Here is a 22,621-nt window from a genome sequence, read left to right on the forward strand (position 1 = left end):
TTCTCCTCTGTCAGCCTCTAGTCTTTCAGCACTTGGGATTGGAGTTAAGCCTTCAAAAGCGGCTGTCAGTGTTGATGTTAACCAGTGCACGCCCCTGCTCCCTTATCCCAAAAAGATGTGGAACACACTTTTTATTGTAGCTGCTTTAATTTATCTTACCCCCTCCCCGCAGAAAGCTCTTTATAGAAAACCCAGATCCTCATCTTTGAGCTTCTCCTTCAGCCAGGGCAGCACCTGGAAGAGGTTGATGTGGAAGTCCCGGGCATAAGAGGGTGCCAGCTGCTGCCGCCTCGGGCCTTTGCAGACATCCACTACTCCCCAGCTGATCACACCAACCTGTGTAGATAAGGGGGTGCCATGGGTCATTTGACACTTCATAATTCCAGAAAGTTTCTGAGCTGGCCTAAAGAAGTACACTGGGAGCCCCGCTCCCCACTCCCCATCCTTCACAGTGCACATAAGCCAGACACTCAGCCTTCACTGGCCAGTTAAGAACAGGGTTGTCAGTTGAGGTGGGCCCTGTTCTGCCACCTCCAGCCTTGTACATCAAGCTTTCTTCTTGTGACCCCTGGGCATCTCCCCAGTGGACTAGAAAGGGGCCACTCACTTGAATGAAGCGGCTTCTCTTGTGAACAATGAGAGGGCCCCCAGAATCTCCTGTAAAAGAGAGGAGTTGTAGAGAAAAGACTGCTGGGTCTTGTGGGCTTGCAGCATAGCCAGAGAGCCACCTCACCTTTGCATGTATTGGGGTCAGCATAGGGATCCACCCCTCCAGTGCAGAGGAACCTGGGGGTGACCACCTCAGAGGCAACTTTGACCTTCTCATAGCCTTGGGCCTTTGTAGCATCTCTCTCACAACTGGCTTTCTGTAGATGACAAAGGTGTGGTAAAACTAGCTCAGGAAAGAATGAGGCCTATGTGACCCCCTCCAGAATCTTCTTACCTTCTCCCCGTTCTTGATGTACACCTCTTTCCGAGTCAGCTTCTTCCCTTCCTCAGATATAAACAGAGCTTTGATGTCCTTCATAGGGAGCAGCTCTTCCTCTGGAAAAGCAAGAGTCAAGCCAGCTGACCCCTCACATCTCCAGAAGGTGTCCCTTGGGCCCTTAGGTGCTAGACCTTGAACTGAGGAGGTCTACACTTGCAACTCCCTCTTGCAACCCCGTTGTCCTGGGAGTCACCCTTGTCTTAGCTCAGACTGTGCCTTACTGTGCTGCTTGCAGGTGGCTGTCTGAGGAAGCCGCAAGGCTCTAGTGGTTCCCTCTGTGCAGGGGAGACAGATGGGCCTGCGGAGACAGGTACAGTGAGGAACCAGAAAACCTGTGCCTCCAGCCCACCTTCCCTAGTTCCTCTGGAACCCAGCCCCACTCACCTGAGAGTCTGGCTATACTTCAACTTGGTCTTGAGCTTGATTAGGGCGACATCATAGTCGTAGAACTCTGGGATTCCTTTTGCCTTTTTCCCATTGATATTGTAATTGGGGTGGAACAGGACCTCTTCAATCTCCAGGTCCCGCCTATTTCCCCCTGAGAGGAGGAGAATGGGTACCATGTTTATGTAAGCAGGCAGCCTCCTGCCTCTGGCCCCATCTCATCTTTTCGGTTCTGTTTCCCCATCCTTGACTGGTCAGGGTTTAGGGGAGGGGCTGTGCTGAGAACAGGTGAGGTACAAGTCATAACACATCAGTGCTCCCTGAGGATGGACCTGGAGGTTAGAGTCTTAACTGCATCCTTACCCACGCTGACCTTGATGGAATGTTTCTCATCTTCCACTGTGAAGCAGTGCGCTGCTGTCAGGACAAAGTACTCAGACACCACGGCCCCCATGCAGTTCTCGTGTCCTTTCAGAGGGCGCTAGGAAGCCAGTGCAGATTAACCTTGGCGTGTGTGCTGGAGGCTGCTTCATGCAAGCAAGGTGAACACTGTAGCCCCAGCTTTCTTCATTACTTGTACACAGCTTTACTGTGCAGCCCAGGCCTCACTTCCAGATGCCAAGGTACCAGCACCTACATGTGCCCCACACCCAGCTACCTTCTCTATTCTCAGTTATAAGTTATTGTGCTGACCTTGAATTCACTGTAGCCCAATTGGGCCATGAATCTCTACCCTGCCTCAGCTTCCTGGATTACATATACCTAGTATAGACATTTCCCTGCCCTCCCACAAGTCCCCACAGCTCGAAAACTTACAGTGACTGAGATCTTAGCTTGCCATGGCTGCTTGTGATAATCGCCACCTTTCTGATGCTCCCACACCATGCCACAGAGACCCAGAGATTTGGTTTCATCTGTCAGAGAAAGAATACCGAGGTCTCAAGTCATTGCAGCCACTTTTGTTGGATCCGTTAATGTCTATAGACAGTAGAGGCCCAGAAGGAGAAAGGGGAGCACGAAGGGAAGAGGGTTCTGTCTGTTAGATGAGGAACCCCCATGGTGTAGTAAGAAAAGATGGACCAGGCAATCTGAGGACTGGACATTTTTAGCCACAGCCTTTGTGCTGACTTGAAGTGCTCAGCCTCAGTTTCTCCCATCTGTAAAATAAGCTACCAGAGTTCTGTGATTGTAAGAAATCAGGAAGTGAATGTCAGGAAGTAAGAATAGACCTGGGGGAAGCATGGAGGAGGCCGAGCCTTCCAGGTTTTAAGGGCTATAGGGTAGAGAAGTTGGCAGCCTCAGTATGCAGCTTCCCCTTGCATACCCTTGAGTCTTCCTACCAATCATTTGGAAGAAAACGTCCTCTAGGTTCTCCATATCCTTGACTTTAAACACATGCCGCTCATTGTCCTTTTTGGAAGCCAGGGCATTGATGTTCACGGAGTCCACCAGAGGCCCGACCCCAAACACATACACATCTGAAGGAGAGATGGAGAGGGTGAGAGTCCAGGCCCTGAGGGGTGAGGGTACTAGACCCCATGTAGGCCACTCACCCAAATAATCCTCCCGGGGATTTTTGCGATCCCTGCCAATGTTCAGCAAGTCTCGGATATCTTCAATGACAGTGACAGGGTCTCCTCCCATGTTGTGCAAGCCTGTGGGAGACATGAGGATCATGAAAGTGGGTCCAGGAAGATGCAGTGGCTGGAGACACTTGCACAGGACATGGAGAGTGGTGGGGTAGGAGAAAGGCCTCACCGTCAGTCATAAGGATGATGACGTGGCGTGTTCGGTTCCAGCCCTCAGGCGGGGCGTCCCCTGCCCAGCTCATCATGCTGTACACAGCCTGCAGAGCCTTCTTGGTGTTGGTCCCTGACTTCAGCTTGTGGTCTAAAGAGAAAAGGCCATCGACCTCATCTTCCAAGCCACACTTACACCTCAGAACTCTATGACAGTTCCTTGCCCTCTTGCTCCCCCCACACACACTTGCTCTGCCTCTTCCCCTTCCCTTCCCTCTCTTTATGTGATCATGGCCGGTCTCTACTCCTCTACTTCTCTGTTCTCTCTCTCTCTGCCTCTACTACCCTCTTAACTCCCCCATGACCTGAATAACCTCTATTCTGTACTATATATATATATAAAGAAGTCTATGACCACTGAGATCCCACGTTAACTTTTACTATGTAGACCATGCTGGCCTTGACCTCACGGAGACCTGCCGACTTCTTGTATGTTGAGATTAAAGGCTCGTGCCATCAAGTCCAGACAGTGTTTAACTTTCGGATTATTGCCCACGTGCCCTTGGCTCTCCCAGCACTCTCCATTGCTCAAGGACACTTTTGTTCAATCTCTAACCAATAGCATCTGTCTACTTTCTCCTGAAGAACCCCGAGCCTCTGACCACCACAGCCCCAAGGTGTACCTCCCAACTTTCCCTTCCCTGACCTCTAACCCCTGACCTCTAACCTTCGTAACGGATCTGGTTGAGCCTCTCTGTGACCCAGTCAGCATCACTGCTCCTCACATCAGACACTCTGACCAAGATTTTGGGGACTGTGGCATATGTCAATAGACCGTATCTTGGCCTCACCCCATAACTCGCCACCTGTGCATGAACAAGAAGCCATTGTGTTAAAAAGAACAGTGCAGTGGAGAATCCAAAACTCCCGTTGAGACAGGGAGGAGGCTAGAGGAAAACAGGACCCAGACCCAGAGAATCTGGGGACCAAGGAAACCAGTCTTGAAAGGGCAGTGAGGTCCAGACAAGGTCCCCTCATTTCAAAGGGAGGGAAGCTCTGATCTACCTTCTCAATCAAGTTAGTGAGACACCGCTTGGCCCCTGTGAAGTTGCCGAGCCCAATGCTGTCGGACCCATCCAGCACCAGGTAGATATTCATAGAGCCCAAGGGGTCCAGGACAATCTTCCTCTTCTGCTGTTCCCCTAGGTGCCAGCAGAGACTCAGCTGCTGGCATGTACCATACCAGACAGGCCACCCATCCTTCCCTGGGCTTCCTCCTCAACCTCCCTCCACATATTCAAACCTGGACTGTGCCCATCCTCAGCATCCACTCCTTCGATGGTCTCTGTCAGGGAGGATAGGAATGCTTCTGCCACCTCTTGAGGGCTGTCATACATGAAGGAATCTAGAGGTGGTCAGAGAGCAGGTGAGATGTCTGGAGCACTGAGGACCACTGACAGGATGATGGGATTTCAGGATGAGAAACTCCTAGTATGAAGCCAACAGGGCAAGAGAGGACCCAGGGAGCAGGTCAAGGGTCACCTTGGCAAGAAGGCTCTGTGCCACTCCATGAACCACCTTCTTGGCACCTTCGCTGCTGGGAGCCACGCAGGACAAGTCCCCGACTGCAGTGGTAAGTAACAGTGTCTTCAAGGCGGTACTGGGTACCCACTTTCCTTGTCCCAATAGGAATACCCGGGTTGGGACAGTATCCCGCTGCAGAGAAATGAAGACAATTTGAACCCATGCATTTTTAGGGTGAAGCCCTCCAGCAGGAGGTAAAGTCAGGGATAACCTGGTTCTCACCTCCATCGTCACAGATTGCTGTCTGCCCATCCCACCGGCCGTTCTCTTGGCAGGTGCGATTAGCAGAGCCCCGGAGAATATAACCATCATAGCATTGAAAAGAAATCTGGTCACTCAGGTTGTAGTAGGGATACCGGGGCCAGAACTCCCCATTTTCAAAGTCCTGTGGTCGTGGGCAGCGTATTGCTTTAGGAAAGACAAGTAAAGAAAATCACAGAGCGCTGTTTCTAGATCCTTCCTGGTCTTAGTAATCCTGTCACTGAGAAACAGTACCTGCCCAGTCCCCTTGACCCTACTGTCCCCTCCTCTTGTGTTGTGGGATTGTTTTGTTTTGTTCTGAGACAAGGTTTCATAGAGCCCAGGCTGGCTTCAAACTGGCTATGAAACTGAAGATGGTTGAGCTCTTCCCCCTCTGCCCTGTCCTGAGTGTTAGGATTGCGGGCACGGACCACACCAGCTTCATGTAGTACTGCTTTGTGCATGATAGGCAAGCACTCTACCAACTGAGCTACGTTTCTATGCTCACTTTCCTGGTTTCCGAGTATTGTTTTCACTGCCTGAGGAAAGCCTTCCCTCACGCTCCCCAGAGGTGTGCCTCCACTCAGCCAGTCCACAGCTCTCATCTTGCCAGGCACTGAAGAGCCTCCACCTGCTCTGCCCGGCCACCCACTGCCCACACTCCCAAACCTCCCACCTCTGCATTCTGCCTTCTTGACGATCTTCTGGTCTCGGGTCTGCAGGACACTCCAGGAGCCTGTGGATCTGCAGGTTCGAGTCTCCACAGGGTATGGGTAGAAGCCCGAGGGACACAGGTACTCCAGGGCCTGACCGTCTTGGAGAAGTTGGAAGGAGCCGCCTTTGATTTCTACTCCTTCCAGAGAGCAGGTGCTCTGGGGTCGGGCCACAAGCACTGGAGTTGTGCTCACTCCTGAGGAGAAAGGCTGGTGAAGCCTGGTGCCAGAAGGCCAAAGACAGATGCTGGGGACAAAAAGAGGAGGAAGTGTCCTTGCTTACCTTCAGAAGAGAGGCCTAAGACCAAAAGGACTAGGCAGAGCTGGGGACTCTCCATTGTCATGGAAAGCAGGAGAGAGGCTGGTAGCCAGAAGCTCTCTCTCCAGTTCACTCTGGGTGCCTACTTGACTTGCTGTCTAGACTGAAACTCCAGTGCTGGATCTGGCTACACCCCTTTACCACTGGCCCCTAACCTTTTATGCAATCCGCTCTGGCACCTGCAGCCTGGCCAGCCTACCCTGCACAGTCGCTGCTTCCCGGAACATTCATGAAGGAGAGCCCCTGCTGAGCTGCCAGCCAAGGAAACAGAAACTTTGTGAGCCCCACCCTTTACTGACCAAGGGCCTGAACTTCCCTTTCAGAGCTCTGTCTTAGCCCCCAGACCACCACCGTCACGACCCCCACTTAGAGACCAGTTTTTTCATGAACCGTGTGATGGGGCAGAGTCCAGCCACTGTTTATGCAGCAGGGTCACCGACCTTTCTGGAATCTTCCTGGTCTCCCCACCCCCCAGACATAAGACAGACAGGATGTGGAAATCATTGATTTTTATTAATTTCATAACTGGGAAATTCCGTGTGAAAGTAAAAGGAGCACAGGTCATCTGCGCTAGAGAGACTTGCTTCATGGCTGGCACAGTGGCCCCGGCGCAGCCCTGGGGCTTCCCTCGCTTTTGCCACTGTCTCTGGGTTCCTGGGGCCCAGAATTTATGTACCCAGGAGTGAGAACACTCAGAGGTAGCAGACAGGAGGGACAGACCAGTAAAGGAGTCAGTGACATGTTAAAGGGGCAAAAAGTTCAGGACACCGTCCAGGTGCTGCCTCAGCCAGGGCTGCAGCCGGAAGAGATTGATGTGGAAGTCCCTCGGCAGAATACCGTGGGGAGGCTTCCTTCGGGAGTTTTTGTTGGAGGAACCATGACAAGGGTCGAAAAGACCCCAACTCACCAGGCCCACCTGGAGGGAAGAGACAACAGGGTGGAGATAGTGGTAGCCCCACTCCAAGCCTCCACCTCTCTGGTTCTCCTCACAGGCCCCACTCCTCCCCCTCAGCAAGGACTTACACCCTGGCAGTGAGCCCCCTCCAGATCCTGCTTCTCACCTGGAAAAACCTGTATCTCCGCTCAAGGAAAACCGCTCCCCCAGATTCTCCTGCAGTGAAAGAAAGGACAGTGTTGTCCAGGACAGCACACTAGTATTCAGAGTGAGTGCTGACCACAGGGACACCACAGCCTTCTCCCTGGAAGTCCAGGACCAGACTAACCTTTGCAAGGATTGTCATCTTCCTCCATCCCGCTACATAGGAACTGATCTGTCACCACCTCACTAATGTTTGTCAGGCTGGGGAAGATGATTTTGTTTTCGGAGACAGCCTTAATACAGCTTGTCCACTGCAGTGTGGGGCATAGGAGAGAAGAAGGGGACATGCCAGGAGACATTAGGCAGACCAGCAAGGTCCGAAAATTGAGGAGACTCCAAGCAGGGCTGGACATCCTAGGAGCTGCCCCCAGGGTATCCCAGCATCCCTTAGTGAACTCTCACCTCAGGTCCTGTCCTGAGGTTGATGTTCAGTTTGTTCCTATTCAAAGCTACAAAATGTGCAGGAACTTTCTGCTGTGACAGAAGCTCTGTCTCTGCCGTTGGGGAGAAGGGGGTGTAGGTATAAGTTTCTTTACCCAGAGCTGAGGTATCCAGCTCAAGGACTGCAGCCCAGGCCCTGCTGGCACCCCGCCAGCTCTGGTGCAACCCCTAAGAACCTCCAGCCTCCAGCACTCACCATGGTCTCTACAGGTGCTACCTGGGGATCTCCGCAGAGCCATGTTGGCGCCCACAGTGCAGGGAAGGCAGATGGGCCTGTGAGAAAGGCAAGTGTCAGACAGGCCCACCCTCAGTATCCTCTCTGGTGCTTTCCAGAGCACTGTCCTCTAGAGGATACCCTCCTGACTGGATTCAGGCACCTGGCATGGGTGGACATTTTCACTTTCTGAGACAGCTTCAGCAGGGCAATGTCATCAGCGTAGAACTCTGAGATGCCCTGGTTCTGCTTCGCGTGGACATTAAACCCTGGGGCAATTAACACCTTCTCCACGAGGAATTCTTTGCCGTGCAGAGACGTGGGATCCCCTGGGAACAACAGTGGATTAGACTGGACCAAAGTCTGAGGAGAGACAGTGGTGACTCTGGCCTTGCGGTAAGCGGTCTGCAGCCCCTGACTTACCCACGCTGACCCTCCACAGGTGGCGGTCCTCCATCTGAGTGTCATGGAAGCAGTGAGCAGCTGTCAGCACCCACTGGTCAGAGATGAGTGACCCCTGGCATGTCTCCTTGTTCTTGGGCTGCAGGGAAGAGACAACAATCCAGGTTTGCTATGCCTGACTGTTTTTACCTCTGTGGTCCAAGCCCAGCCCCTCCTTCCTGATACCTTAAAGGTGACTTGCCAAGGTGTCCTCTCCTGGTCAGAGGCATTGGCAGACATGTTCCCCACCCCACAGATGGTATCTGTGAGCTTAGAGACATCTATGGGCGAAGACCAGATGGGAAGGGAGGTGGGTGAGGGCCACTGGTCCAGGCTGCCACCGTGAGCCCCCATCTGAGTGCCCACTACGTTTTCTTCTGCAGGGGGCACAAAGCTTACTTACCCAGCATGTGCTCAAAGACCTGTTGCACAGCCTTTGCATCCTGCAAGATGAAGGCATGCCTCTCGCCGTCCTTCTTGGACCCCAGCTCGTTCAGCTCTTTCCAGTCCACATCCAGCTTGCCCACCCCAATAGCATAGATGTCTGGTGAGAAGGGAAATCACCAGAGCCTGTGACTGAGAGGCCACCCAAGACGTGAGGCAGGTACTTGAACTCACCAAGCCGACAAAGGCCTGAGTTAGACGGGCTAGGCTCCGTCTCCTTCACCTCAGCTCATTTCCTCTCCTAATGCCCCACAGCCCCCCACAGCCTCCTAGAAGCTCCTCAAACACTCACTTCTCAGGCCTCTGCTCCATCTGCGCCTCTGGCGGGGGCGCTCTCCCCCAGATGTCCACACAGGTCTTCCTCAGCAAGTTCTCCTAGAGTTGCAATGCCCGGGACCCTCCCATGCCACCCCCACTTGGTTCCACATCATGTCACCACCTGAACGCTAAAGGGCAGCCTTGTTCCTCTTGTGTATCGCCTACAGTGGGGAAAACTGTGTGTTCCCAGAGGAATGTGCTCAGGTTCTAGTCTAGTGTGGTTGTGACCTGAATTAAAAGTAGGGTCTTTTTTTTTTCCTTTTGGAGACAGTGTCTCTGTGTAACCCTGGCTGTCTTGAAACTCACTCTGTAGACCAGGCTGGCCTCAGACTCACAGAGATCCTCCTGCCTCTGCCTCCCAAGTGCTGGGGTTAAAGGCGTGTGCCACCAGGGTCTTTTGCCTTGTATTACTAACACTGAGGAGGTGGAGTCAGGAAGATCAGCCTAGGCTACCTAGTGAGTTGGAGACCAGCCTGGGCCCAGAAATAAAACAAAAGAGGCTGGAATGTTCAGTGAGTGGTCAGGAGTGCTTGCTGCTCTTCCAGAGGACCAAAGTTCAGTCTCCAGCACCCAAGCACCCATTCCCTGTAACTGCAGCACCCGGGGAGATGCTGTTCTCTTCTAGTCTCCAAAGGCACTCACACAAACACACACACACAAACACACACAGATTAAAAAAATAAGTGTCTATAATAAAAGTAAACAGAGGCCTGAGGTTAGCTCAGTGGCAGTTAGTTACTTGTCTGGAGGCAAAAAGCCTACATTCAGTTTCCAACACTGCAATAATTACATAGGAAATCTGAACCCAAACATAGCTAGCTGGACACTGTAGAAACTGAACAGAAATTGGGGTGACCACTGAGGTGAAGATTGGGGTTTTGTGGCTACAAGCTAAGGACGCAGCAGCCACCAGGCCTCTACTGAGCAAGAGCTTGTCTCCAAAACAAACCAAGAAAAAATATATTGTTTTCTGGTCAAAGGTCAGCACAGTTTTCGGTCACCCTAACCCTGAAGAACCATTTGTTCCTTTAGCAGCTTCGCCCACCAACACTTCACCTAGCCACCTACTGCTGAAGGGGGCAGCAAAGGGACAGTCCCTACCAGGAACCTAGGCCCGTTCTTCCCCACAGTTTCCTGAAATATGAGATGCTGACTGTGTGGTGGCTGGTAGCCTGCAGACAGCACTGAACAGCTCCCTGCACCAGCTCATGGTGTCCTCAGCTTCCTCCCCTACCTGCCTGTGAAGCAGGAACGCTGCTGACTGTTTCTCACAGAGGAAGAAGTGCAGCCTCTGAAGATGGAGCCAGAGTAGGGGCCACGGGCAGTTTGGTACCTAGCTTTTCAGGTACAGCCACACAGAACTATGGGGAACCCCTCATGGCTCAGGGCCAAAGCTAGGTCACACTGAACCCTGTACCAGAGGATCCCACTCCTATTCCCTGACAGGGCTTGAAGGGGGCAGAGTCTCACCCAGGTAGTCATTTCTGTTCCCATTGATGCCCAGGATCTCTCTGATGTTGTCGATGGCTAGCTTGGGAGGACCACCCATGTTGGACTTTCCTAGAACAGAGAAGGAAAACGATGATCTACGTTGATTTCGGAATCCCTCACAGCCCTGGAAACATGCGGAACATTCAGCCATTTCATAAGTGCTTCAGGCTGAAGAGGTGGCTCAGTGGGTAAGAGCACTTGTTGCTCTTCCAGGGGACCCAGGTTCAGTTCTCAGCACTTACATGGTGGCTCACAACTATCAAGAACTCCATTCCCAGGACATCCAAGGCCCTGACCTGACTGCCAAGGTCACTAGACTCACATGTAATCCACATACATACACTCAGGCAAAACAAAACAAACACACGAAAACAGAAAATTTCTGTACAGCTAAGGAAACAGCAGAGTGCACAACCCCCTGAAACAGTCAGCGGAGTGCACGACCCCCTGAAACAGTCAGCGGAGTGCGCGACCCGCAGAGTGGAGAAAGCCTTTACCAGACAGACTGCAGACAAGATGCTAACGTGCAGAATTTACAATGAATCAGAGAAATTAAATACTAAAGAAATAAAACTTCCAGTCAATAAATGGGCAAATTAACTGAACAGACAGTTTTCAGAAAAGAAACACAAATGGCCAGTAACTATTTTTAAACATGCTCACCATTCCTACTGATCAGGGAAACACAAATTAAAACTACTTTGAGATAGCGCCCCACCCCAGTCAGAAAGTCTGTCCCCAACGATCTGACAACAAATGACGGTGAGGATGTGGAGAAAGAACCCCATTCACTGTGGATGCGCTGCAGTTAGACCATTTGGAGTGTAATTATGAAAGCTCATTGTATTCCATATTATGCAGCCTTTACTTACTATTAAGAGGAGTGGGCACATGCTATTCTTGATTCTAACTTTATTACAAAGCAACTGAGACCATCTCTTAAAACTTTCTTCCTAAAATTATTGGGATCAAATCAGGAATTTTATAAAATCATTAGTTCATTTAGCCAGTGTCAATTCATGGGCGCTCATCCTCATGTTGATCTGCAGGGACTTTGCTCTGTGGGGCGGGCTGATGCCCAGGAGTCCTTAGGTTACATTACAGCGGCAGGGAAGACATCTCACATCTCAGCTGTAAGAAACAAACCTGGAATGAAGTCTCTTGGGACCTTGCCACTAAGAGCTCACCCATCTTAGGCCAGGCAAAAAGGCGGGCCACCTCCAGGAAAATCACCTGCTAGCCTTGTCGTTATATATAATACATTTTAAAGTATTTTAAGTAAAATAAAATAAAAATACATTTATCGAAACATTTTGTGTTCCAGACACTTGACCAGGAGCTTCATAGGGGAAAGGAGGAGTTGGCCTGTTTACTTATCTATCTCTATTTATTTAGGTTTAGTTTTTGAGACAAGGTCTCACTATGTAGCCTTGACTGGCCTGGAACTTGGTGTATAGACCAGGCTGCCCGTTTACTGGTAGAAATCTGCCTCTCTGCTTCCATGGTGCTGAAATTAAATGCGAGTGTCATCCTACTCACACCCAGCTGGTGTAATGGAGGCTGCCCTCCAACTTGCCAGGTAGTGATGCTGGCCTTGAACTCTCAACCCTCCTTCCCCACTTCCCTCCCCAGCTGCTAGAATTACAGCTGTGCGCCACCACATCAGGATGCAGGCTTCCTTCCCACGCTTTTCCTTGTTTAGTTCTCAGGAAACCCCATCCTTGCTTTAAAACTGAGAGAGCTGCATCCTGCAGGACCCACATAATTTGAACCAAACCAAGGAGGTCAGACCCACTGTGGATGACCCTTCCATCCCCACCCAGAGCGGCTGCATCTCCCAGGGTCAGTGAGGGTACCAGGCAAGAGTGGACGTTTCAAAATCACAAAGCAAGTTAAAGTGATTTTTCATAAAACTTGTGTAAGGCAGCCTAGTGGTGGTGGCGCACACCCTTACTCCCAGCATTTAGGAGGCAGAGGTAGGTGGATCTCTGAGTTCAGGCCAGGCTGGTTTACATATACTGTTTTGAAAAAACACACCCCCCCCCCAAAAAAAAAAAAACTTGTTAAGGCAAGAAAGCTGCTGTTACTGTCTCCATTGCCATTAAAGCCACCATCAACACAAGCTCCACTGAAGGAGGAAACAGAAATAAGGGGAGGGGTGAGGATAGGTGGGAGGGGAGGTCAGGAATTCAAAGCCAGTATGGGGTCCTGGGGTCCTGGATGAGACAGTATCAAAACAACCTGGGTGGATTGGAGGGGAGAGAAAGAAAAAGAAAGAAACTGAGGCTTGCTTCCACAGCACACACGCTAAAAATTAGAAAAACACAGCAAAGGGTCAGAAGGCCCAGCACCAGGACGGCACCCCAGCGGCACGGCAGCCACGGTTAGTAACAAGCAGCTGCGGCTGCAGAGTCTAGAGAGTTCTACAAGCTTCCAGCACAAAGAAATGTGAATGGCTGAAGTGACAGATGTGTCAATACTCAGGTCACAGCTACTGTATACAGATCATCACACTGCACATGTGTGGACATGCCACACTGCCCAGAAATACCTATGGCTGTGAAAGAATAGAATGTTGTGAGTGTGAGTGTGTGAGTGTGAGTATGTGTGTGTGAGTGTGTGAGTATGTGTGTGTGAATGTGTGTATGTGTGAGTGTGGGGGGAGTGTGAGTGTGTGTGAGTGAGTGTGTGAGCATGTGTGGGGTGTGTGGGTGTATGAGTTGTGTGTATATGTGTGTGAATGTGTGTATGTGTTGTAAGTGTTGGATGAGAGTGTAAGTGTATGTATGTGTGTGTGCAAGTGTGTGTGTGCATATGTGTGTATAAGTGTAAATGTGTGTGAGTGAGTGTGTGAGTGTGTACATGTATGTGAGTGCAGAATGCATGTGTGTAAGTGTGTGCATGTGTGTGACTATATGTGTGAATCTGAATGTGTGTGTAACTGTGTGAATGTGTGCATGTGTGTGACTATATGTGTGAATCTGAATGTGTGTGTATCTGTGTGAGTGTGCGAGTGTGTGTGTGTGTGTATGTGAGAGAGAGAGTGTGTGTGTGTGAGAGTGTGTGAGTGTGCGAGTGTGTATGTGTGTTGATGAGCTGGGTGTTGCTCCAGCATGCTTGTAATTCCAGCCTCTCAGCATGCTGGAGCAGAAAGACCATGAGTTCAAAGTCAGCTTGGGCACAGAGCACAGCGCACACGTCTTTAGTCGCAGCACTCAGGAGGCAGAAGCCGGTGGATCTGAGTTTGAGAACAGAGAAATTCTGTCTCAAAAACAAACAAGCAAAGATTGCGAGAGTGAGTCTCACAACGGCAGAAAGAACCAGAACACCAGACTTCAGAACCTCTGGGGCACTTTGCCCACTGTTCCGACCTCCTCAGCAGAGGCAGACACCCACCGTCGGTCAGAAGGATGATGGCGTGGCGGATTTCCTGCCAGGCAGAGGTCTCCATGCCGAGGCGAACCATCTGGTTATTCATCATTTCGTAGACGCTGTTGAGAGCCTTGTACGTGTTAGTGCCAGTGGCATTTTCGTGACCTGGATGTGTCAGAAGAAAACTTTTCAAAATAAAAAACCCAAGCTGGAGAGATGGCTCAGCGGTTAGAGCACTGGCTGCTCTTCCAGAGGTCCTGAGTTCAATTCCCAGCAACCACATGGTGGCTCACAGGCATCTGTAATGAAATCTGATGCCCTCTTCTGATGTGTCTGAAGACAGCTACGATGTACTCACATACATAAAATAAACATATCTTTAAAAAAAAAATCTTTAAAAAATAAAAACCCTCTGTCTGCCACCTGGGAATGGGGAACTCTCTGAGAGAACGCCGGAAGCTCAAGCTATCCAACTTTCTAATGAACTATATAAACACATATATGTAATAAATAGATATTTTGCATGTCTTTTCAAATATTTTGGTTTTTTCCCACCTTTGAACATCCGTTATAGGACCAGATATGACAGTGCACATCTGTGATCCCAGCATTCAGAAGGCAGAGGCAGGAGGATCTCTGTGAGTCTGAGGCCAACTTGATCTACAGAACAAGTCGCAGGCCAGCCAGGGTTACACACTGAGACTCCATCTCAAAAGTTAATTAAGTGGAAATGCTCATCGCATAGACGTCCATCTCAGGCCACTACAAGGTGTTCGATGGCACCCAGACAGGTTTACACAGTGTGCAGGTGGCTAATGAAAGAGGTTCAGTGATGAGCCTCGAGAAGCTCAGCACATGCTAGGGCGCTGCAAGGACGCATTTGAATGTGGACTTGCAGTGTGTGGTGGAAACCTATGAGCTATGGAAACCGGAATCCTACCATTGCTTCTAAGAATGAGCAAATGAGCTCTTCCTCCCTCTCTCCCTCCCTCTCTTCCTGATAAAGGGTCTCATGTAGTTCAGGCTGGTCTCAGTGTTCATAGTCGAGGATGATATGGGACATGGGGGTCGTGGTTGGAAACTAGAGCCTCAAATGTGCCCGGCAAACCCTCTGCCAACTGAGCCACATCTTCAGGCCCCTCCCCTCCTCAGGCCCCTCCCCTCCTCGAGCTCCTCCCCTTTCCTGGCTCCTCCCCTCTGGGATCTCTGGCGCTGGCTTCACCCTCTACTGCCCACCTCACCCAGATGGGGTCAAACCTTTGTAGCAGACAGACTCCAAACTGCTGAGCACCTCCATCACATTCCGGGATCTCTCATTCAATACCGACGTGATGATTTTGGGCTGTGAGGCGAAGGTGATGATAGCCACGCTGACCTTTATCTCAAAGCTGAAGATCTGTGGAGGGCGGAAGAGTAGAGGTATGGGGCGGGTGCTACAGAAATGAACAAGAGCAGGTCCAAGGGAGCTTGACAGGAAAGACCCTTAGTCAGGAGCCCAGCCTTGTCCTCACGTTCCACCCTCACATCACTCAGTGAGGGGCTTGAAGAAACCTTGCTACTTCAGCCTGAACCATTCTACTGAGGAGGGGTGCAGGCAGCACTGAACTTACTTAATTTTAAGTCCTAAATCTTCAGAGCACACATACAAATCCTCTTTAAAATACAAACTGTGTATCCCTCCGCCCCCCCACCCCCCACCCCCCACCCCTCCCAGGAGGGTTGGGGGAAGGATTGCAGGAGGGAGTGTCCAGGAATGGAGCAGTGAGGGGGATGAAAAGTGAAGAAGAAAATAATAATAATAATAATAATAATAATAAAACAAATTGGGACAGGGCTGAAGAGATGGATCAGTCTGGCTGTTGTGGCTCAAGCCTTTAATCCCAGCACTCGGGAGGTAGAGGTGTGCAGATATCTATGAGTTCAAGGCCAGCCTGGCCTACAGAGAAACCCTGTCTTGGAAAGAAAACAAAAATCCAAGGTCAGAGATCTGAACCGAAGCCTGTGGCACGGTGCCTTTACACACTGAGCCACCTCCCCAGGTTCCCCAGACCGTTAGTCTCTCCTGAGCCGCATGCAGTCCGAGGCTGGCCTTGAACTCCTAATGTGCTCCTGCCTCTCCCATACCTGACTTGAAATATGAAATTATGGGCTTGTGGAAAGGTACAGTTTTTCAACAGGAGTGTCAGGTTCTTCTGGGACACGCCATAGGTCATCTTGATAACTCTTTGGAGACCAGCCATAGATGATGCGTTCCCGAGAACACTTGGCTGAGCTTGGCCCCTGTGTGGCGTCTCCTGGCACCTGGCCCAGGCGTCCGACACAGTAGGTGTCCCAAAACATTATAGCTAAAGATCGGATCCTATACACTGAACTCAAGGTTCTGGTGGCCTGGGGAGACTTCTAGAAGAAAGTGGACTGACTGAGGCTCTGAGCAAGGGAGAAGCGTCAAGGGGGCTGAGAAACCGCGCTGCTCCTGGTGCCTGACCCTGTCCACCATGAGGATGGCGCTCTCCTTGAAGATGTCAAAGTCTTTTTCCGACACACTCTGAGAAGCATCAAGCAGCAGATAGAGGTTCAGGTGACCCGAGCGCTGGATCTGGATTCTACGACCCAGATTGTCTGAAGCAAACGAGAAATGAGGCGTTCAGACGCCCACCCCCGCCCTGTGTTCCACCGAGCGTCATCTAGCCTCCCAGCACGTGAGTAACTTGCCTCTCTGCTGCTCCATCCAGGCCCTTCTCTGATACTCACCTGTCCTCTTCTGGACGGGATTGGTGGCTCCAAGCAGGTTGGTGAAGGAGGTGCCTAGGGCAGACGCCACATCCTCAGGGAAGTCGTAAGAGTATGGCTCTGTGGAAAGAGTCACATGAGGGTCAGCCAGGACCTCCTGAGCATGGAGGCCTAGGAGGACCTTGAGGACACTCACGTCGGCAGATGGGTTCCGACCCACTCCACACTCCGTCGCTCTGACACTCCCGCTCAGCAGAGCCGGTCAATACCAGATTTGAGGAGCATCGGTAACTGACCTTGTCCCCAAGGTCAAAGCTGGAGCCTGTCCGGACTGTGCCCACAGAGCTGCCTGGGTTGGGGCAGTGGCTAGCTGCAGGTGAATAAAGAGAGGAAAACAGGACCTGGAAATGTCCACCAGTCTGATTGCCCTTGCTCTTCAGGCCGCATTTTTCCTTCTTCTAAACCCCCTAAACCTCCAGAACCATCAGACTGGAGTGTGGCTGGAACCATCAGACTGGAGTGTGGCTGAAGACCTTATAAGAAACCTATAGCACTTAGAGTTCAGGTCCTCAGTCACCCACTGAGCACCCAGGCCTGACCCAGGCATCTTGTGCATGTCATCAACCTCTGGGCAATCGCCATAGGCCACGAGAATAGTCAACTCTCAACCCTGGAGGTGACTCCAGATATGAGGGGAGATGTGGAGCAACAAGAACTCTGCTAACCAGTTAGAACACCCACTGAGAAAACCCTGAATAAAGCTGAGGTTGGCCAAGTTATCACTCGGGAGGATGAAGCTGGGGAGAGACTGTTCCTAAAGCCTCACTCTCCACAGCCCCAAACCAGACATCACTCAGATGCCCAACAGGACAATACATCCATGACAAATACTGTACAGTCATAAAAGGACCACAGACCCTCCTGACAACATCCATAGTTTCCAAAAGGACAGTGCCCCAAACAAAGGAAAAGGAGACGAGGGCTGGAGAGGTGACGCCACTCGGGTCAGGAGCACTTGCTGCTCTTGCCGAGGACCTGAGTTTGTTTCCCAGCTCCCAACACCCAGTAGTTCACAGCAATGTGTAAGGCACTCGGCAACTTCTTATGGCCTTTATGGAATGCATACAACACACACACACACACACACACACACACACACACAAATAAAAACTTTTTTTAGGGGCTGAAGAGATGACTCAGTGGTTAAGAGCACTGGCTGTTCTTCCAGAGGTCCTGAGTTCAGTTCCCAGAAACTACATGGTGGCTCACAACCATCTGTAATGGGATCTGGCGCCCTTTTCTGGGCTGCAGGCACACATGCAGGCAGAACACTGTATCTGTAATAGATAAATAAATCTTAAAAACAGCGACAATATTTTTTTAAAGGAAGCCATTTTTTAAAGAACGTGTACATTACATCCCCACAGGACCCCTTTTGTCTGGAGTGTAGAAACAGAAAGAAGCTAGCGAGACAGCCCAGTGGGCAGGGGCAGTGGCAGTTCCTACCAAGCAGACAACCAGAGTTGTTAGCATTTCGTCTAGGCTCTGCTCCACAGTTACCTGGCAACAGCCAGGTGCTCCAATTCTCCATAAAAGGGGCTACTTGCCCCCCTCCTCTCTCTTTTGCTTTGTCCTCTTTTTTCTTACCCTTCCCCCTCTCCGTTCCCCTCCCCCCACTCCATGTGCTCATGGCCAGCCTCTACTCCTTTACTCTGTCTTTCTCAGCCTTTCTCAGTCTCTACTATCTTCTCAACTCCCCTCCCAATGTCCTGAATAGGCTTCAGCATGGGCCCTTCCCCCACACCTGACTGCACCTCCACCAGACATATTCCTTCTCTTTATTTTTATAAAACCCGACACGAGTCCCATTGATATCCGGCCCTGTGAGTTGCCTTCTGACCTCCACACACCTCCCATGGCATAACTGTGCCTCTCCGGAGAACACGTGATAGATTAGCAAATAGTATGTAAATGATATGTAAATGTGTAATGAATATGTAAATAATGTGTAAAATAAAGTCAATAGCCGGTAGACTTGTGCTGGAAGTTGAAGGAGACCTGAAAGTTTCCTGCAGTGTGAGCATGTCCTCAGTGTAGGTGGCATTCTGTGGGTGGATGCATGTCCACAAATCACTCCAGGCCAATGAGATGGCTGATGACAACAATGTTTGATGCCAAGCCTGAGCCTCTAGGCTTCATCCCTGCTGGAGCCCAGATGACAGGAGAGAACCAGCTCTTGAAACTTACCCTCAGACCTTCATGCTGAGCACACGAGTACACACACACACACACACACACACACACACACACACACACACTAATAAATAAATGTTTTGAAGCAGGATGGTATTGTGTAGACCTAGCTGGCTTAGAATTCTCTACGTAGACCAGGCTGGCCTCAGACTCAGAGATCCACCTGCGTCTGCCTCCTGAGCGCTGGCATTAAAGATGAAGAAATACATATTTAAAATTTTTTCTACTATGGAGTTTAGAGTATGGCTCGGTGGAAGAGGGCTTGCCTCACATTCCAGAAACCCTGGGTCCCATCCCCAGTCTCACAAATGGCATGCGTTACTACAGGGAGAGTATATGTCAAATTTAAAACAAATTACATTTATGTTTGACTAAACAGCAGTTGGAGAAAGACTCTAGGGAATGAGTAAGGTGTCACTCTTCGGGTAGCTGCGTAAGTCGGTGGCCCTGCTACCTAGGGGACACTGCTTTCTGTGTCCTGGCAGAGCTGCACATGGTGATGTGCATAGTATGGCCAAGGCAAGAGAATCAGGAGGAACTCAGGGCCACCTGCGTTGAAGCTAGCCTGAGCTACCCGAGCAGACACTGTTTATAAAACAAAGACACCCACTTCTCCTGAACGCCACTCATAGAGCTGGAAAGTCACCAGCTTCCAGCAGCTGTTCAGGGAAGTCACGAAGGACGACTCCAAGCCAGGGCTGGGGTCTCAGGGGACAGCACGGCCACTAGCCCACGCAGCCTCCTCTGTTTCCTTGAGATGTTGCTTGGTGACTTCAGCTCCGTTAACTCACCAGGCACACACCCTTTTTAATTTTATCTCTCCCTGTGTAGTCCTGGCTGTCTTACAACTTGACTTGTAGACCAGGCTGGCCTCAAATTCAGATGCCTTGTGTCTACCTCCCGAGGGCTGGAGTTAAGGGTGTCTGCTTCCACTGCCTGGCTATTCCACTTTACAAATATTATTATTATTTACGTGTACTACTGTGTGAAGGCCAGACAAGAACATTGGGTCCCCTGCAGCTGGAGTTGCTGGTGGGTGTGAGCCCAATGTGCTTGCTTGGGAACCAAGCTCTGGTCCTCTGGAAAAACACCAAGTGCTGTGTAACACTAAAGCATCTTGACAGCCATAATATTCCCATTTTTCAGGTGTAAAAACTGAGGCACAGGAAGGGTAAGAGACCTGTGCAGAGGCTATCTCACTCAAAGCAGCTGGAACCACACCAAGCTCCAGAGGCCACACTGAGCCTAATGTGCAGCTGTCAGTCTCTCACGGGTCTTGACACTTCATGGAGTTAAGTACAAAGTGTTGCTGTGAGCATTTAGACTTGTGAGTCCGTTCTGAAACCTACACAGGCTCCCAGCCAGTGCCCACAAAAGCTTCTGGGGCTGCGAGTCCACTCACCCCAGTGACCCCAAACGGTCAGGATTCTTACCCCCATTGTCACACACAGCCGTCTCTCCATCCCACATGCCGTTGGGACGACAGTGTCGCACAGGTGAGCCCCGCAAGGTGAAGCCATGCTCACACTCGAAGCTCAGGTTGCCACCCACAGGGTAGGACCCCAGCCGAGGGATATAGATGCCATTCTCAAAGGATACAGGAGCCGGACATCGAACAGCTGGGGACAGAGAGAGAGAGATTCTGGGCAAGAGCAGAGGGTGGCTGACACAAAGGTGGGGGAGGGGTCTTCTGTTAGAACCCAAGATGGTCAGCTGGGTGTGAAAAGGCCTGATGTGGTGACATCCCATAATACCAGCACTTGGGCAGCTGTGGCAGGCAGGTCATAAAAGTTCCATTAGGCCAACCTAGACTATATAGCTAGACCCTGGCTCAAAAAACACAAGTGAGAGAAGCTGGATGTGGTGGTGCGCACCTGTTTGGGCCAGCCTGCGATATTGTATGAACTTGTCTCAAAGAACCCCAAAAAGCCAAACTCCAAACTCGGTGGCTAGTTCCAGTCTAGCCGGCACTCAAGAGGTGGGGGGCGGGGGTGCAGAAGTAGTGTAAACTCACCCTCAGCTGCACAGTAAGTTCAAAGCTCACCTTTGAAAGCAGTGGTTTGAGTTAGCAGGTGCAGAGAGAAAAAGAACTCAAAAGCAGAGAGCTGGGCAGGGAAGACTAGGACCCTAACTGCAGCTCCCAGCACCAAAGAACTCCCCAAAGTCTACTGGAACTAAGATTACAGTTTTACGTAGTTTTTGAATACTGTCAACTTAAAACAGTTCAGCCTCGTTGATTAACAAACAGCTACCTCCCTAAGGGCTGTGGTCACCCCAGTCTCTCACCAAAGTCACTGTGTATTTAGGGTGCTCTGGGGCATTCAGCATCCATTTAGAATGGTCAAATAGTCCTGCAATTAATTTTAGCTACAAAAATAAAAATGTCCTTACTAAGTAGAGAGTGGACTTTTCTTGTTTTTGTTTGTTTGATAGGTTGATCTAGTTTTTTGTTTGTTTGTTTTTGAGAGAGGGTCTTACTTTATGCCCCTGGATGGCCTAGAACTCACTATGTAGACCAGATTGCTTCCCTCCCTTTCCTCCTTCCTTTTGCCTTCCAAGTGCTGGAATTCAAGGTGAGTCACCACACCAGGCTTTTTGCAGTATTTTGGCATTCTCCCTGTCTCTGTCTCTGTCTCTGTCTGTCTGTCTGTCTGTCTGTCTGTCTCTCTCTCTCTCTCTCTCTCTCTCTCTCTCTCTCTTTCTGGAGAACCCGCTGCCAATAGAAGCTTAGGCCTACACTGGTGGGCACTCTCCAAAGCCCAAAGCCCAAAGGGACTCACGTTTGCAGACTGCTTTAACCAACCGAGGGGACCGCAGGGTGGGCAGTGAGCTAGATCTTGGTGTTTGCCACTGTCCGTTGCTCTGGCATTGCCTCCAGGCTGGCGACGGGTACCTGCCCAGGGGGCAGGAGTAGATGAGGAGGCTCCCAGGGGCCCAGCCTTGGCTGAGGGTAAAATTACCACCGGCAATATTGACATTCTGAGGACAGGAGAGCGCAGCCAGGCCTGCGGGTGTGGGAAAGAGCAGGGGAAAGGAAAAACAGGCCAGATGAGAGAGGGGTAAGAAGAAGCTGCCCTTTGACTTGTGGACCGGACCGGCAGCACCTGCCATGCACACAGGGCCCCAATAACCCCTTTCCCAGCCTCCTACCTGGGCCCAGCTGAAGCAAGCAGAGGATAGCCAGCAGAGGGGCCATGGTTTCCAGGACAGTAAAACTGATAGCCAGGGGAGAGGAGAGGTCATCTGACTTCCCCGAAATCACAGTTGGCTGAGTAGGCTCTGCTGCCAGAGACTGAAAAGACGCAACGGGGTGTGACCAGCGGGTGGCACTAGGGGAGAAAATGAGAAAGAAACCACTCGGGATTCCGGACACAGCCTTGGGGCAGGACCTTTGCTCCTCTGAGACACACACACACACACACACACACACACACACACACACACACACACACACGGTCTTGTATAGATTGTGTTAAGCCCACAAACCCACAAGTCCTGCAAAGTGTTTTATTTATTTTGTTTCACTTCTTTTTGGAGTTTGCGACGTGGATCTGATTTCCTGGGGTCCGTTGGGTTTTCCCCAGGATAGCTTCAGAGGAATCGAAACTGATCCTTTTAGAACTTCTTGGCATATAGGAAGGTTCACATTCTTTCCTGGGTCCTTCCCTGAAAATAAGATAAAAAGAAAGTCAACAATTACTTAAAAAGTTGGGAAGAATGCTTAGGAAAAAAAATTATTGGAACATTCAGCAGATAAAATTCCCAAGTTGCAAAACATAAAAATTAAACAGTTGCGTTTGGTATTCAAAAGGATAAACAGCATTTTGAATTTTGAGATACACTTTTATTTA

The 22,621-nt window shown here is 50.6% G+C and overlaps 2 protein-coding genes across 4 annotated transcripts; both read right to left on the bottom strand.

Moving 5' to 3' along the window:
* Positions 1-75: 75 nt before the first annotated feature.
* On the bottom strand, positions 76-6,205 carry CFB (complement factor B; the record flags this gene model as incomplete). 3 transcript variants are annotated; one of them, XM_080938275.1, is made up of 18 exons in its annotated part: positions 5,932-6,204; positions 5,612-5,845; positions 4,918-5,103; positions 4,654-4,827; positions 4,415-4,516; positions 4,177-4,313; positions 3,839-3,977; positions 3,131-3,262; positions 2,926-3,027; positions 2,713-2,850; positions 2,189-2,286; positions 1,736-1,853; positions 1,373-1,526; positions 1,210-1,286; positions 944-1,044; positions 734-866; positions 608-657; positions 76-336 (listed from the first exon to the last, which is right to left on the bottom strand). In XM_080938275.1, exons 1-18 carry the CDS (start codon positions 5,990-5,992, stop codon positions 181-183), a joined length of 2,292 nt encoding a protein of 763 aa, XP_080794401.1. In that variant the 5' UTR covers positions 5,993-6,204. The 3 variants fall into 3 exon arrangements, with proteins under 3 accessions (XP_080794401.1, XP_080794402.1, XP_080794403.1); XM_080938276.1 differs by having other exon boundaries at positions 199-336; positions 819-866; positions 5,932-6,205; XM_080938277.1 differs by lacking the exon at positions 76-336 and having other exon boundaries at positions 604-657; positions 734-862; positions 5,932-6,205.
* A 256-nt stretch (positions 6,206-6,461) lies between these two features.
* C2 (complement C2) lies at positions 6,462-22,035 on the bottom strand. Its single transcript, XM_080937669.1, has 18 exons — positions 21,921-22,035; positions 21,551-21,775; positions 20,204-20,389; positions 16,714-16,887; positions 16,539-16,637; positions 16,273-16,406; positions 15,045-15,183; positions 13,812-13,952; positions 10,395-10,484; positions 8,566-8,706; positions 8,349-8,443; positions 8,145-8,262; positions 7,885-8,050; positions 7,704-7,780; positions 7,469-7,560; positions 7,191-7,317; positions 7,029-7,078; positions 6,462-6,883 (listed from the first exon to the last, which is right to left on the bottom strand). Exons 1-18 carry the CDS (start codon positions 21,964-21,966, stop codon positions 6,710-6,712), a joined length of 2,274 nt encoding a protein of 757 aa, XP_080793795.1. The 5' UTR covers positions 21,967-22,035; the 3' UTR covers positions 6,462-6,709.
* Positions 22,036-22,621: the final 586 nt, after the last annotated feature.

The sequence above is a fragment of the Micromys minutus genome (assembly GCF_963924665.1).
Source record: "Micromys minutus genome assembly, chromosome: 25".
Lineage (NCBI taxonomy): Eukaryota > Metazoa > Chordata > Mammalia > Rodentia > Muridae > Micromys > Micromys minutus.